The 18,141-nt window shown below is 34.9% G+C and overlaps 1 protein-coding gene across 2 annotated transcripts in view; it reads right to left on the bottom strand.

Annotated features, from left to right (window-relative positions):
- COL11A1 (collagen type XI alpha 1 chain) overlaps positions 1–18,141 on the bottom strand; it is a 213,758-nt gene that overhangs the window by 186,146 nt on the left and 9,471 nt on the right. For both annotated transcript variants that reach the window (XM_059137189.1, XM_059137188.1), the window contains exon 2: positions 4,551–4,718. In XM_059137189.1, coding sequence (XP_058993172.1) covers positions 4,551–4,718 — 168 coding nt within the window. The remainder of the gene's footprint in view (positions 1–4,550; positions 4,719–18,141) is intronic.

Here is an 18,141-nt window from a genome sequence, read left to right on the forward strand (position 1 = left end):
GTTATTTAAAATGTGGAAATTAAATAAGAGTATGTCATAGAGAAAGCAGTCACTTAATGTTAACTACTTAGTTCTGTAATATCTATTTATATCTGTATCTATATCTTTATCTTTATCCATATCTATCTATATCTAGATAAATAGATTTATAAAAACTAAAAAGTATTTATGTTTACTTAAAACTCTTATTTTTAATTTTTAAAATAATTTATCAAAAACTTTGGTATATCACAAATAGGTCATAAAAACTTTGCTATCACAGGAAAAAATAAGAACTATACATATATATATAGTTTTGTTTCGTTTAAGTGTCATAAAGACATCTAATTTTGTATTTCTGTAAATCAACAGAAGGAAAATAATCATATAAATAAAATGAAAAGGTAATAAAACACATAAATTAATACAACAAGTTTTACCTGCTTATACTATAAATAAAAATCTAGGTAGGTAATTTAGCCTGTTATTGAAAAAGCTCCATAGAAAATAAACCTTTTCTTCAAAAAGGTAACTCAGAGTGTTGAAAATCATAGGAGTTCTTTCCCTAGATGTACATTATTCAAGTATCTCTACACTGAGAAAAAAAAGATGCTAAAATATTGTGAGTTACGGGAAAATGTTTTTTTATTTTTGCAAAAACATGATGAATTAATGTCTGCATAAAGACATTTAAGGAAAAAGAAATTTTCAGAAAGAATATATTCCTATTAGAAATAGATTATAGAAAATTCTAATCAATCATCCAATTTGTACAGCACAACTTTTGAAATGATCAGCTGCTAACCACACTAATGAGCAAAGTTTTTCAATTACAGAAGTATTTTCCAATTTAAAATTAGGCAATAAGATTTTAATTATAATCTTTAAGTTATGACCTTTAAAAAAGAAAACTTAGTTACCTAAAGAATCATGACTTGATGTCAAAATATTCAGTCTAATCTAGGCATCCCACCTTAGTTTCTTCCCTATAAGACATTAAACAAAGTTGTCCATAACTGACTAAATGTCTCAGAAAGAATTCACTATGATATTAATTTAACAACAGAAATGCAACCACTTACTATAAGAAATGTTATCTAAAATAACAGTGATCAGTATACATGATAAAGTAAAATTGAAATATTTCAACTTAAATATGTTTTGAAATATATAAATTCAAACTAAAAATAAAGCATCTCTCTGTTGGATGCTTTTTTTTTTAACTTTTTTTTTAAGATTTTATTTATTTATTTGACAGAGAGAGAGATCACAAATAGGAAGAGAGACAGACAGAGAGAGAGATGAGGAGAAGCAGGCTCCCTGCTGAGCAGAGAGCCCAATGCGGGACTTGATCCCAGGCCCCTGGGATCATGACCTGAGCCGAAGGCAGAGGCTTAACCCACTGAGCCACCCAGGCGCCCCTGGATGCTTTTGTTAAAGAAAGAAATGCTATTAATACTTTTGATACACATGTATACATAAATTATATACATGCAATAATCATAATTCACACTGAATGTATCAAGTTCAATAGTGATTCTCAAAATGGTCTGTAGTATCAATAGATAATGCATGCATGAATAAATTTTATATGAAAAAGGCACAAAACTTTATTATTTGATTTTCATTTTTTTTAGATGTGGTTACTAGATTTCCATGTGGAATATGTCTCCCTTTAACTAAAATCCTGTTTGGATATAGCTTGGTGATCAGCAAGTTTTGAAAATGAGTAGGGAAGGTCATTTTTGCATAGTAGGAAATCTCAGCTTAGTTTAAAAGGCAGGACTGTCTCTCAGCCTCACATCATTTACTGGTTCTGTGATTATATTCAAATACTTCACATTTCTAACCCTTAATCTATAATTTGGGCTTAAATATTCTTCTTTCCAGATGGATATGAAGACAGAGATCAATATACACTAAGTTTCTTATATAGTATCTGTTGAGCAGCAGGTGTTCTAAAGAGTGCAGATAGAATTTGCAAATTACAGGGACAACTGGATGGCTCAATGGGTTAAGCCTCTGCCCTTGGCTCAAGTCAGGATCTCAGGCTCTTTGCTCAGCAGGGGGCCTAGTTCCACCTCCCCCTCCCCTTCCCCCTTTCCCTCTGCCTGCTTCTCTGCCTACCTGTGATCTCTCTCTTTTTGTCAAATAAACTTTTTAAAAATCTTTAAAAATTGAAAAAAAAAAGAATTTGAAAACTATAGCTTCTATTCAGGTCACATGTACAACGTTCTCAGACAGTTAAATTAAAGGTCTCAGGTTAGGACTTTAGAGGACACATACCTTAATTAGACAGAATTTTACAGTGGCTATCTGACAATCCTCCACTCCTAACAGTGCTGAAGTTTCCACTACCACTGCTTACCTTCTTCATTAGAAAAGAAGTTGCTATTATGTTCCCATAATGGAAGAAAAACTATTCCAAGTAATTCTTCAAAGATCTTTTTTACTAATTTGATAAAGAATAATACTTGCTTTGGATTTTTTTTAACTTTAAAAATATCTTTGATCTGGGGCACCTGGGTGGCTCAGTGGGTTAAGCCTCTGCCTTGGCTCAGGTAATGATCCCAGGGTCCTGGGATCAAGCCCCGCATCGGGCTCTCTGCTCAGCAGGGAGTCTGCTTCTCTTCTTCTCTCTCTACCTGCCTCTCTGCTTACTTGTGATCTCTGTCTGTCAAATAAATAAATAAAATCTTAAAAAAAAAAAAAACTGCCATTTTGCATTATTTGACAAGAAGCTCTACCCTGGAGGATGATCAAGTTTAAATTCATTTGTGTGGGAGGAAAAATAAGGTCCATATCAGAGGTGTCTCCTCATATCTGAAATACTCATTATTAGAATTATATGCCTAAGGCACAATGTTATGAGGTGAAAAAAAAAAAAAAAGAAACTGATTTAAGGGAATTTTGTTAACTCTCACGGAAGGAGATTCCAAAGGCATACATCGCATTCTTTTACTCTGAGTAGCACAACAGAAGTGATTGAAGTAATCAAACTAACCACCAATTTGGAAGGCAGAAAAACTGACCCTGATAGGATGAACCAAAGTATAAAAAATTTAAAACTAACTTTCTAAAAACAAAACAAAACAAACAAACAAACAAAAAAAACCCCTAACTTTCTGAGTATTTCCAGAACTTTTCCATGAGTGTATTTTTCACTGTTTTTTTTTTCCTCTTGAAAATTCCCATCCCTTTCTTATTTCTGCATTAGAGTGAAGATAAATAGAAAAGCAACATAATTTTTACATGTGCAACTTTTAAACTTGATTTTTTTAAAAAATATTTTATGAACTTAACTATTCTAACATTTTATTTTCAAAGTCAGAAAAATTAATGCATTGATATTCTTTGTATTTTCAGTTTGTTACTTTCGTCTAGCAAAACAAGAAAAATTGGGAGGAAAAACAGTTTAATAAAAATAAATGTGTTTTCAAAAACACTTTAAAATGTCCATCCATGAAAAATACACTACCTTGTTTTGTAATTCTTTAGTTCCTTCATTTTTGATTTTTCTGTTGTCAGGAAACAGTTTTATGTGAAAATAGGGAATTCAAATCCCTTCAGATAAAGGTAGTAGAGAGGATAATATGAAGAGTTTAAATGATAAATGATTTCTGAGGATCCCAAAGCACCAACAAGAAACTCCTGAGAGTATAGGGAATAATGGTCTTGGCAATAGACAAGACCTGGATTAAATACTGACCCCTCGTAATTTGGACAAGTCCAAGAATTTCAGTGAAACTATTCCCTCTCTGTTAAGTAAGGATGAGGACTTCAATTTAGTATAGTTATAAGAAAAAATAATTGACATGTATCCAATAGCAGACTTGTAAGGAGTTGCTTGCCTTCACAATGTGATGCTCAAAAATTGTCCTTTTATCACTCAACTCCATTTCCCTACATTACCATGATTAGATAACGAGTGTTATTAAGTCCGTCTTGGAAAGAAAGATAGAAATAGTCACCAGGTATTTTCCAATATCATTACAAAACTTTTCAGGTAAAGATTTACAAAATCTCTAGTCCCAGATCTCCTTATAACTATGAGATATGACTAACTTTTACTATATTTGAGATAAGAACAGGATCTAAAAATAACACAGAATAATCTGTTTTATAACATCTGCTGAAGAATTTCAATTGTAAATTATATTAATTTTAGAAAGAAAATCAATAAGTATGTCTAAACCACATGCCCATTCAATCCACATGGGTAGTCATTAAGGGTAAAGTTGTCATGATCCCCCTAATAAATAAATTCTACATGGTTATATGCAAAAATAAGCTAGATAAAATATTGTCTTCATATTTTGTCATCTTGCAATAAATAATAAATTATTAAATTTTCAAATGAGTATATCTTCTGTGATTGTGCTGAGTAAAAATTGGCAATCATTAAATCATTAGTTATTTTCAATAAGTCACCTTAGTGACCACAATGTATTCAGCATCCCATATATGAAAGAACTATATCTGTCCCTATAATTTTGCATTATAGAGAATGATAAGAAGAAACAATAATAATTTGTAAAGTAGTAGTAGTTGTAGTAATCAAGTGAACATACCTGAAAATAACTGCTTTGTTGGAGCACTGAGTTGTGCTTGCTTTGAAACTCTGTAAGCAGTATCCGAACCTTGTGAATTCCTTCTGTTTGTGCAAAAGCCCGTTGTTTTTGATATTCCCTCTGGAGAGTTGTGAAAATCTAGAGCTTTCAGAACATCAACTGGAGCAGCTGAAAATAAATTAAAAGTAAAAAAAAAAAATTGAACAAATAATATAAAAATGAGAATTCTTAACAGATAAAACAGTTTGTTATTCTACTTCTCAAATCTGCTACTTGCCATACTTCCCTAACATTTGGGTAGGAGACTGAGGAGTGGAACAGCAGATAAATTATAGACTATGAAATCCTCAAATACAAAATATGTCAAATCAAGAATAAAATTATGGAAAAGCAAACAGAAAATATTCATGTGTGGGGAAAATATGTAGATTTAGAATCAAATATATAGAATATATATGTTTTATATATATATGTAATATAGTACATATTATATATAATATATAATTTAATATATGTGAATTTACATCCTGTCTGATGCATCTCAGTTACAATTTATAAAGTCCTTAATCATTCTAAATAATTGCATTATTTGGAATTAAAGTGAAAGCCAGCATCTGGACATATTCCATTAATTTCTAATAGATCTATTATTCAGCTATTCATAATCTAAATAAAGGTGATTTTGAAGGTTTGAATTCACAATATTATACATAATTATTATGAAATGTGTAATTAATAAGCCATATTGTATACACAAAGAAGTTATAAAGAATAGGTAACAAAACATAATACTCTTGTCTTGAGTACATCTCTATGTTAGTTATCTACAAATTATATATAAGCATAAAGCAGTGTGAATAGTGTGTACTTGTGTACTTGTGTATGTATCTATGTATCTTTGAATGTATATGCATATTGAGGTATAATTTGTTGATTTTTACCCTCTAAATTTGCCGGGGTATTTCATGGATGTTGCTTCATGCTTCATGATTCAGATTGAAAGTCCTGGGAGACTTTGGATAAAAGTGTAATCTTTGGATAAAAATTTAATAAAGTGCTATCCATTTGGATAAACTTGATGTTTTAAACAGTTTCTTTGGAATATAATTCACTTGCCATGTAATTCACCCATTTAATATGTATAATTCATTGATTTTGGTATATTATGCTATTCACTTTTTTAATTGGGGTAAAATACATACAACATAAAATTTGCCATTTTAACCGATTCATGTACAGCAGCATAATTACATTCACAATGCTGTGCAACCATCACCACTATCTGTTTCCAAGACATTTTCATCACCTGAAACAGAAACTGTAACCACTGAGGGGTAACTCCCAATTCACCACCTCTGCCCAGGCTCTGGTAACTGATAATATATATTCTATCTCTATGAAGCTGACTGTTCTAAAAATTTCATAAAAGTGGAATTATACAATATTCCTCAGAACACTGAACATGGAATTACCATATGACCAAGTGATTCCACTCCTAGGTATATACCCAAAAGAACTGAAAGCTGTTACTTAAATTGATACCTGTGTGCCAATGCTCACTGAAATGTTATTCACAATAGCCAAAAGGTGGAAACAAACCAAATTTCTATCAATACGTGAACAGATTAACAAAATGCAGTACATGCATACAATGGAATAGAATTCAGTAATAAATAGCAATGACGTTCTGATACATGCTACCACATGGATGAACCTTCAAAATGTTACACGATATGAAATAAAGCAGACATAAAAGGACAATGTTTTAGATATCAGACCCCCTGATCCACAACTTAATATGTGCTTAATTCATTAAGCAAGCCAAACCATGAATCATGTGGTATAAGCATTGTTATAAAAACAGACTTCAGGCTGCGTATCACTCAATAGACCCGTGTTCTATTGATTTTTTTTCCTTATTCAAAAATAAAAACATTCAGAGAAGGCCATGCATTGTCCATTGTATTACTGAGCATGTTTGAGACAGATGTCCTTACTGCAAGTTTTTAGATTCCCGTTCAGAAAGAAAAAAGATCACTTCTGCCTGAAAGTGAACCAGTATTACTGATTTGAAAAGTTCAGGTGTTAGTTAAAAAACAAAACAGAATAGAATTGCAATCAAATTTCAAAATATATTGTGTTTTATAAATATACTGTTTCTGGGAGGACTTAATGAGAATGGAAAAAGGACTCTGATTTCAGAATCAAAAGATACCATCACAATTTACCACATTTCATAGAGGATGTTGTTTTTTGAAAATTATAATTTCAAGTAGTAATTTTTTTTACGACTAACAGTTCATTATAGAATGAATGAATGAATGAATGAGTGCTTGTGAGCAATGTATATTTGGTCATTTCCTTAGTTAATTAAGATTTAGGAGTATTGACTTCCATACGTACAAACACATGTGGATGAAGCTTTACGGGTTTCCTTTTTAGAGTATGGTAAGCATACTTCCTTTAACAATACTCCACCTGCCTATTTCATCAAGCCTCTGAATGAAAATCAACATATTATCCAATATAGTATATATGGTTCCAAATTATTAAAAAGAAATTAAAAAAACTTTTTCTTTATAGAAATCAGACATTTCAAAGGAATCCTTAACTCTATCAAATATGATTGTCTCTAGTTCAGCCTTGGAATATTTAAAAGAATCATTGCATTCAATAGCCTTTTTGCGGGAGTTCTGCTCATGATGGTCAATTTTTTTTAGGCCAGTAGGAACCCCTGACCATTCTTAACTTTCTTTCTCTTATCATAAAGAACAAAAAGAAAGTAATAACTATAATGGCTTCTATGTCTAGAAAGCCTAGTATGTGCCAGCCACTAGGCTAAGCTCTTGACACGCTTTTCAGGGCATATGTTCTGCTCCCCACTGTACAGATGAAGGAATTGAGAATCAGAAAGCAAACTTTAGGACACTCCTAAGATCTGGGCAAATATCAAATCCAGGCTCCTGCCATTTTGCCACCTTTATTCCTATACCCCATAAAAGAAACTTAAAACATAAACAATATACTAAGATTATCTTGAGACACTTAATTGATTCCCGATGTTTATATTTGTTTTAAATTACACTCAATTTATGTTTCAGGGTATAAATGACTCTGAAAGAGACTGTTTCTAAAAGTCACAGCATCTTATCTGCTTATTTTATCTTATCTTCTTGTTCTGAGGCCATTAGCAAAAGTATAGCAGGGTCAAGACTCAAGGACTGACTGAACCGAGTTACGAAGGCTGTAACTCTAAGCAGAAAAGGATGCAGTCTCATGGTCACGGTCCCAAGTGCTCATGGGTAAATAATACATAAAATAAATCACACGTCCCTTCTCTCCAGAATATCTTTTCACAGGATGACCTTTTCAAGAGCACAGATTTTGTCACATTTGTTCCTTCTTCCTTTGAAAGTAATGTGATAAAAACACATTCCCTTTACAGGATTCAAAATAAGGGCTCTATTTTTAAAGCCTCACAGAATTCTTTGTAGAGACACATTATATGAAATAATTCGCTCTTCAAAAACCAATTTAAAAATAGGGACACAAGGTAAAAATTTTAACTATTTTTTTTTCCTTTTCTAGAAACGCATATCAAGTTATAAAAATGCAAAACTTAGTTAATCAAGTTTTAAAGTTTTTTCCTTCAAATAAACTAAGTAAAAAATTAAGCGACTTTGAAATCTGCCTGTTATTTAATCTCATAATTGTAGCATTTAACAAATTCTCCTAATATGGATTCTATGATTTTATACATACACACACATACATTATACGCATACGGGAAAGTTATTATTCATATTTTATTAACTGAACTCCAACCGTTTAAAGATTAAAAGCAGTAATTGTTGTAGCTTAACTCGATACATCTAAAAAAGTGAAATTTCCATTTTCAAAGCAATTCTTAAATGCCCTTAATATTGGAATAGTTTCCATGTTGCCAATAGCTGATGCCACAAACCATGATTAGAATTTCAGATGTATCCTATTAGCACGTTATTTTGTTCAACAGTATTTCTTCCTGCTTTTTACTACATACTGTTAAGTTTATTAAATGGGAGAATAAGATACCAGAGCCCCGTGCATTACTCTAATCGTCATTTAACTGGCTTCCACATGTCTTCTCATCAGTCTGTGCACCACAGCTTGAACAAGCTTCCAAAACTCCAGGCTTTATGTCACCTTGCTGCTTAAATTCCTCCAGTGAACCCACTGACTTCCAGAGGGTACGCACAGACCCCGCACATAAAATCTCTTAGGTCTGAACACACCCATTTGTCTGCCTGGTACCACCCAACTGCACCTGTACCATTTTCTTTTCTTTGTCTTTTCCCCTAACTCCATCCTCACTCAGTGCTCTAGTCATACTGGACTTAGTCTTCCCAGAACCCCCACATCCATCTTCTTTCTGCTGCCTCTGGGCCTTTATAAATCCTATTTTCCCTATCTGAAACATTTAGCTCCACAGCACCTTGGGAAACAGATGATATAAGTGATGTGTAATCTGCTCCAGAAAGCATTTCCTATCTCCCACGGCTAGGTGTGATATACTCACCTCTACTATAACACTCTACACATTTGGTTTTAATTATTTACCTATGCTTGAATTCTTCCCTAACCAGAAAAGAACAGGTATGCATACATACACACCTACCCACATGAGCTATATAAAATACTGACTGAGCGTGAAATACAATAATGTGAAAGTACTACAAACAACTTTCTCTGTAGCTCACAGGGCCCTCTTATCTTAAAACAAAAGTTTCGAGGGCCTAATATGTCTTTTCATTATGTTTTGCTGATCTCTTGGACACCCAATTCCTTTACTGATTGGTTCGTCCCAGGTCTTTAATCCTTTCCTTCTGTTGCTTTCAGTGTCCACATGGATTACTGATCTAAAGTTTCATCTCTAATTAATTCCTCCTTTAAACTTCTTCACACACTCCCATGACCAATAAGGAGTAAATGACACCAATACATCGTGTGGAAGACGGGGAAGGAGTCCAAATCCCAACCCAGGCACTAGCATCTGTGTGATCTGGGCTGCTTTGCCCTTCAGTTTCTACATCCGTAAAATGAAAATAATAAAAAGTATTTACCTAAGAGTGCTTTTGTGAGTTGGTATTTGTGACAATGCCTTAGAACAGGGGCAGGAAAAACTATGCCTAGGAGTTAAGCATTTCTATTTTTGTAATGCTACAAGAGATACGAATGGTTCTATTTTTACATGGTTAAAAAATCAAAAGCAGTGTAGTATTTTGTGACATATGGGAGATATACGAAATTTAAATTTCAGCATCCACAAATGATGTTTGTACTAAACTACATCCACACCCATTCATTTATATATTGTCCACAGCTGCTTTCACCCTACAACAGAGTTGCATCACTGTGATACAGATCGTACGGTTCACAAAGGCTGAAATATCTAACATGCTGTTTCTTTTAAGCTGAGTTCTGAAGGATGGGTAGAAGTGTATAAGCTAAGAGGAGGGTGACAGAAATATCAGATATGTAGCACGGATACAAGATAGCACAGTGTACAAGGAAATGAAAGTAATCAGGTTGCCTGACAAGACATCAACACTGAATAATTATTAAGTGTCCAAATTCTCCCTGAGTGCATCATGGCTTCTGAGGACCTCTTGAGGAAAATCAGACCTCCTCTATGGAGATTCACAGCCACAATCTCCAAGTGAAACACTGACACTCACTCCTATCTATTTCCCCAACCCCAAATGTAATGCTCCAGCTGATATAAACTCTGAGTTTCTAAAATATCCTGTGCTCCCTTTATTGGGGAATTTTTCAATCCTTTCTCAGTTGTCTAAGGATAAGGTGACTGTTTTTCAATCCTGTCTTTAGAATCTCCCAGAGAATTTTTACAACATAAGAATGCCTGAGTCCTGTATAAGAACTAATGACTAGAATGAAGCAGGGAGCAGGGAGAGGGGGTGGGGGGAATCCATGTTTTAGAAGTTTCCTAGATGAATCTAATGGGTGGCCAGGATTAAAGCCAGGTGATCTGAGACCTAATCAACCTTTTGATCTTGACTCAATCATGACTTCTTCAGGAAATCATTACTTATCTCTACCAGGCTGGGTTCTGTGATTCACTCATGTGATCCCAAGGACCCTATATTCCCCTTGGATAACTCCACATTCTATTTTGTTTACTTGCTTCATTATCTCATTCCCACTCAGGCACAGTGTGTGTCTAAACTCCCTGTTACAGACTCATACCACCTCATCTCCCTCCTTCTCTCTCTGCTAAGCTTGTAATGTACTGTTTGATGTCTGCCTTCCCTGATAGATGGTAAACCCTCTGACAGCAAACATCAGCACTGTTGATGTTCACTGTAGTCTTCATAAATAACCTAGCGGCTGACACATAGTAAATAATCAACAGAAATATGTTTAATGAATGAATGAATACATGAATCGAAGAGCAGCTACACCCTGCCTCAGAGCCAGAGTTTCTTTCCCATCAGTCTGAAAAGGAAAATGAATGTTAGAAATGGCCTTTTTTTTTTTTTAAGATTTTTTTATTTATTTGTCAGAGAGAGAGAGCATGAACACAGGCAGACAGAGGCAAAGGGAGAAACAGACTCCCTGCCGAGCAAGGAGCCCGATGTGGGACTCGATCCCAGAACGCTGGGACCATGACCTGAGCCGAAGGCAGCTGCTTAACCAATTGAGCCACCCAGGCGTCCCAGAAATGGCCTTTATATAAAAACAGCACCTTAGAGAGCTTCCCAAATTGGATTCTTTCCCTTTGATTCAAGCGTGGCAAGAACACAGTTCTTCAGTTGCCTTTCTAAAGTGATCCTTCCCCATTTCTAGGGACTCACTTATCCTCATCTTATACCTCACATCACAGGCCGCATATGAAACATACCATTGTAGGGAGAAGTAAAAGTAAACTAAAACAAAGAAAGAGTTATAAACCATCTCCGGGGATACCTGGGTGGCTCAATCATTTAAGGGTCCGATTCTTGGTTTTGGCTTACTTCATGATATCAGGGTGGTGAGATCGAGCCCTGTACCAGGCCCCAAGCTCAGTGGGGAATCTGTTTGTCCCTCTCCCTCTGCTCCTCTCCCCACTTGCACACACACACACTCTCTCTCTCAAATAAATAAATAAAATCCTTAAAAAAAAATATTGGGGCACCTGGGTGGCTCAGTTAGTTAACATCTGCCTTCGGCTCAGGTCACGACCCCAGCGTCCTGGGATGGAGCCTCACATCAGGCTTTCTGCTCAGCAGAAGCTTGCTTCTCCCTCTTCCTGCTGCACCCCTGCTTGTATTCTCTCTCAAATAATTAAATAAAATCTTAAAAAAGAAAAAAACAAACTTTAAAAAAATGAATTAAAAAAAAAAAAATCTCCTACCCCGTCATTAAATGCTTTGCTGCTCTAGATAAATATCAAAAAACCAGGAGTGCTACCATGTTCACGTGGGATGTAGGACTAACAAAAGAAAAAGTGAGAGTGAAGTGACTATTATTATAATTTAACTATTACCAATACCTTGCTATATTTAAAATCACAAGAGCTCTTAGTAAAGTCTCAAATGGACTCCTTAGGATAGGATATGATAAGTGGATATGACAAGTGACTAGGCAACAATTAATAACTCCATTTCTATACTTAGAACTGCCCGACTTCTAATCCACGTTTACCTAACTTCTAATTCAATTTCTAGTCCAAGCACTTACTATCTGCATGACTTCGGGTAACCTACTTACCCACTCTCTAACCTAGTTTCTTCAACTTAGCCTCATTTTGAGAACTCAAGAAAATAAGGCATTTTAACCTCTTCCAACACACAGTAAACACTCAGTAAAAATACTATCTAAAAGCACTATGTCCTTAAGTTTTCAACCATCTTGAACATCTTTAATAGTTCCAGTGAGCATCACCCATGTTTCCCCCCACAGTTATAATTCACTTGATTCTTGCTATCCATTTCCCTGACAAATTCGGGAAATCTCCTTACAGATGAACAGAAGACTAAACAGGTTTCCATATCTAAAGGTCCATCAGGTATGGACCATGACCATTATGTAGTGCTGAGCAATCTCTCCAGCATGTTCTTACGTCTTCCCAAGTACATACAACTTCAGGAAATTGCCTGGAACATTGGTAGCTTATGCAACCGGATAGGTCTCAAATCCCCATCTTCATGTTCACTGCTCCATCACTGCTCTGCTGCACAACCTGACATCCATATGCTATCATTAGCATTTTCTCCTTTTAATAATTTTTTTTATTGCATAGACATTAACATAACTCTCGATTAAATAAAGCAACTGTGATATTAGATATTTATTAAAATATTTTAAAAACTGATATTTTCAGGGTGCCTAGGTGGCTCAGTCAGCTAAGCATCTGACTCTTGATTTCAGCTCAGGTCATGATCTCAGGATTGTGGAATCAAGCGACATGTATAGAGCTCCATGCTTAACAGAAAATTTTCTATTCTTTTTTTCCCCTCTGCCCTTCCCTCCCCCACACTCATGTGCTCTGTCTCTCTGTCTAAAATAAATAAATAAATCTTTTTTAAAAAACTAATACTTTAGTGTCTTACCTCGGGTACTATTTCTTCATTTATTTCAAACACGTGTATGCTATACACCAATCTTGTATTGCAAACATGAATATTAAAAAACAAAACACATTGACCTAAATTCTTTCATGTTTAAAAAAAGAAGTATGAAAGTTCATCTTTTAGTGACTGTGTGGCACAAATAATGTCAATAGAAATCACATAAATTTCCTGTCCCAACACAACTCCTTATAGCTGAATAATTAGACTTTTTGTCTGTATTCTATAATCTAAACTTTGTACTCAAAAAAAGTATAAAATGGGAGAAGTGAACTGCTTGAAAACATTAATAAATTTTAAGCTTATAAGATTATAGTTGCAGAATTTACACTAACTACTCCTGGGCATGGGTAGTGTTTAAGGTTCATTTTATCCCCATGGGATTCTATAGTAAACCTACATGTTTTGTCATTTTTAAAACTATTTTTTTTCACCAGTACTTCAATACTTCAATTCATCAATTTATTTTTTTTTAATTTCTTTGTTAACACGTAATGTGTTATTTGTCCCAGGGGTACAGGTCTGTGAATCGTCAGGCTTACATCACAGCACTCACCATAGCACATACCCTCCCCAATGTCCATAACCCAACAACCTACTCCATACCCCCTCCCCCCAGCAATCTTCAGTTTGTTTTGTGAGATTAAGAGTCTCTTATAGTTAAACCTATTTTTTAGAGAGTATATTTTCCTTCAGGAAAAAAATGAATAAAATAAACAAGTATCTCAAGGCTCAAGTTTTTATGGATATCTTACAAAAACTGGGTATTTGATACTCAAACCAAGAACAGCATCAAATTGAGAATAACATGGACAAAGACATGTGTAAAAGAATAGCCTGAAGTTTCAGGAATTTTGTAGTTAATGTCATCAATACCAGGCACTTAACAAGCCTGATGGTAATACCATTTCAGAAAACAGACATCCAATGACCAAATGTAAAGGTACTTCCATACAATCCCATGAAAATATCAGCTTAAAAAGAAGTCACTTACACAGTGAAATTCAAGATTGGAATGATCAGGGTAAAATAAATATACAATGAAATATTCTGAAGTAGAAGTAATTGAAAAATTGTGACTCACATCACAATCCACTGTATCCACATCTCACTATTGACTGTTTATTCTAATTCTGACCTGCCCAGTGGTTGAGAGATATGTGTGAACCCTGTGATCCTAGTTGAGATTTAGTATTGATTGGGAATAACAAATAGATCTGCTTTGAGTATCAGCATGTGTGTACATTTCCTTAACAATATTATTCTGTAGTTGCTTTTATGTCTTCAACTTTAAATATCTCCCATCTACTTTTTAAGTAACCACAAGTCCCACATTATTCCCCTGTTAAACCAGCTGAACAAACTCCCATTATTACGTCTATACAACGATAATCTCTTAGAACAACTGAATCGATGGGCATGATGTTCATCAAATAAGTAAAAAGCTTTTCTATGTGGAATTTTGACTTTGACTATGTCTATATGTAAAATCAAGTTAAAAACTATGGCAAATATGTGGATAAAAATGGCCTAGAAGCTGCCCAAACGCTTTAAGGCAATATTTGTACTCCTTGTACTTTAACAACATCTAATTCTGCATTTGATAGAATGCCTTAAAATAAAATCTCCACCTTAAATTTAAGTAAGTCGTTACTTTTTATAAATGACAAATATTTGAATAGTACTAAGAAAAAAATAAATAAATCCTAAATGAGGGTTGAGGAGGTATGGATTTTAGTATCAAATTAGAAAAACAGGAAAGGCCTCAATAAGGAAATAATGTTTGAACAGTCTAGCAAGGCCTAAGAGGCTTTTCTATCCAGATATTTTAACAGCATAGCATTCTAAGCAGAAGGAATAGCAAGTGCAAAGTACCAGAGATAGGAGTCGCCCCAGAGGGGAGAAGTTGGAGGAAATGCAAGGAAACACTTAGGTCTCCAGTAGAGGAAATAAAAGGAGTATAAGAGATGAGGTCAGAGAAATAAGGGGGAGGAAGGCTGAAGGCAGATTGTACAGGTCCTGTGGGATGTACAAAGAGTTTAGATTGTATTCCAGGTGCGATGGAAAACTACTGGAGGTGAAGAGAGAGAAGTAACATGAACCAACGAATTTTCCAGACCACTGTGGCTGCTGCGTTGAGAACGGACTTTCGGGGCACTAGAGTGGAACAGAGCACGGAGGAAGCAATTGTGATCCTCGAGGTATAAAATTTTGTCAATTTTGGAATGCTGAACCGAGAGATGAAGTACTAGGTCGGATTCTGGATATATTCTGAAAACATGGCAGATAGGGTTGCTGAAGGGTTGGATACAGAGTATGAGAGAAGAGGAGTGAAAGCTATTCTTGAGTATTTTAGTTCGAACATCTGACTGTGTTTTCATCAATTGAGCTGGAAAGATTGTGAGCAGAACAGGCTTCAGGAAGAGTTCTAATATTGAGGTTTGGGAATGCTAATTTTGAGACAATGTAATACATTCCACTGGAAATGGCTGAATAGGCAGTTGAGTATATGAGTCTGGAATTCAGGGAAAAGATATGGGATAAAAACAAAACTTTGAGAGTTGACAGCCCATTAACATTATCTAAAGCTATAACATTATCTAAAGCTATAGATAATTAACATTATCTAAAGCTATACAGCCTATTAACATTATCTAAACCTATAATTAGTTAATTATACTTACTTGAAAACTCTGATATAACTTTCTGTGAAAGAAATCATTATGACTTAAAAAAGATTATAATAAATATTTTACTTTCTCAAGCAATCAACATATGGGGCGCCTGGGTGGCTCAGTGGGTTAAGGCCTCTGCCTTCAGCTCAGGTCATGATCTCAGGGTCCAGGGATCGAGCCCCACATTGGGCTCTCTGCTCAGCGGGGAGCCTGCTTCCCCTGTCTCTCTGCCTGCCTCTCTGCCTCCTTGGGATTTCTGTCTGTCGAATAAATAAATAAAATCCTCAAAAACAAAACAAAACAATCAACATAGAGATCTTTGTCCCACATATGAATCCTCAGAAACAAACAAAACTACTTATAATTTATGTCCTAAAAACATGCTACAAGTTGGATAATAACAAGAATGATCACATATAAGGCTTAAAGTGTTGGGCTACATCTTTTATAAACATGTGTACACATTTTGTTTAATGTACTCCCTTATAAGACAGGAAGATTATGCATTCATACATTTTTCAATTCCATAATGGCCATAACCCTGCATCAAGTGTGACTTAAATGTACTAATTGTCTTGGAGAATCCCAGGTGATTTTACAGTGGGCTGGCTAGTCCAGAAAAAGCAGTATGGCTTCAGTTCCCTTGTAACTTGTCAGAAGATCCAGTGGTTGCAATCAAAGGGAACCACCTAGTATGCAGAGATAGCAAAGTAGGCACTGCCTCTACCAACTTAGCAGCATGCCTGTATTTTTTAATTAGTCCCATGATTCTGTACCATGCAGAAAAAAAGTATCCATACAGTCTTCTGGCCTCAGCCTATTCTCCTAACCCAGCGCTCTTCTGATAACACACATACCATAGGCCATGTCAGTAGACACAAACATACTCTTTCTGTAGTCAGGACACCTAACACCGACTGCACATAGAAGAGAGTCATTTAATCTTCACGGTTATTGAACAGCCTCAATCCTGAACTCTCTTGTATCATAAAAAGCTTCTATGAGCTGAAAACTGAAAGGAGAAATAATACCACAGCTCTGAGGATGGTGAAGGAAAGAACAAATGCCAATTGAGGGCGTGATACTTAAAAAGCTTGGCATTCGGGTTTACAAGTGGCCAAAGCTATTAAAATGTTTATTATAAAACTCAAATCTCAAGTTTCAATACAAGCATTTGACTTTAATGTTGAGAAAAACAATATTGTTGGCATTTACTTTATTACATGGTTTAGAGAAAAGGATTTAAAAACAAAGCATGATCTCTATCATAAGCAGTTGATCTATCCAAATCAGTTTTACAGAGTCACTCCTCTTGGGTAATTGGGTATTTATCCAATGATTTGCACACAACAGATAAATAATCTTTAACGTAACTTCCAGTGACCTATTCTACAAGCTAGACATGTTCCCAACTTTGGGTGTATTTATTTCCTGATACAAAAGATTCATAAACCCTTGGATGTACATCAAAATTATCTGTGAGTTTATAAAGCACCTATGCTTGGATTCTGTACAAAATCTACTCAATCAAAATCCACAGAGATAGGACTGGAAATGATTGTGATAGCAAGCCAAGGCTGACTTCCCCTGTCTTCTTGACTTTAGTATAATCCCTTGCTTATGAGGTCATTAATCCATATGATAAACATTTATTGGCCATCTATTCTACTCCAGGTATAGTGCTAGAAGCCTGAATGAAAAGGAAGCATTCCCTGTTTTAATTTTAGCATCACAAATATTCGGTGATAAATATTCAGGTTTGGAGTAAATACAGTGTGCTTCAGAATGTTATGCAAGATCAACTACCTCAGTTTTTATGGTTGAGGAAAGGTATTCCCTTAGAAGATAATATCTAAATCCTAAGTAAAAAGCAATGGTAAGTGGTTTGGAAGTGTTCAAGGTAGAGATCGTAGCTTGCTCAGAGGCAAAGCAGAGACTGACATTTTCAGGAAATCACAATAATATCAGCAAAAGTCTGTTTGATACATTTCTGTAGACACTGACAATAACAGATATATACCAGCTTATATCTCAGGTTGTTAGGGTACTGAAGATCAACTCATTAGAGCTTCAACCAACACTTTCACTTCATTCAACAAAGATTTATCCAATACTATGTGACAAGTTCTGCTCTGTGTGCTTGGGACACACTAAAACAGACAAAGATATCTATCTTAATGACTTTAGCGTAACTAAAATATACAACGGGTAGGAATAGAATCTAAAAAATAGGTTATATTCTTCTAAAACAATTCTACAACTACTATCTCTTATCAGGCACTTGAAACTTTATATACTCCTTGCTTA

The sequence above is a fragment of the Mustela lutreola genome, chromosome 10, assembly GCF_030435805.1.
Source record: "Mustela lutreola isolate mMusLut2 chromosome 10, mMusLut2.pri, whole genome shotgun sequence".
In the NCBI taxonomy this organism is placed as follows: Eukaryota; Metazoa; Chordata; class Mammalia; order Carnivora; family Mustelidae; genus Mustela; species Mustela lutreola.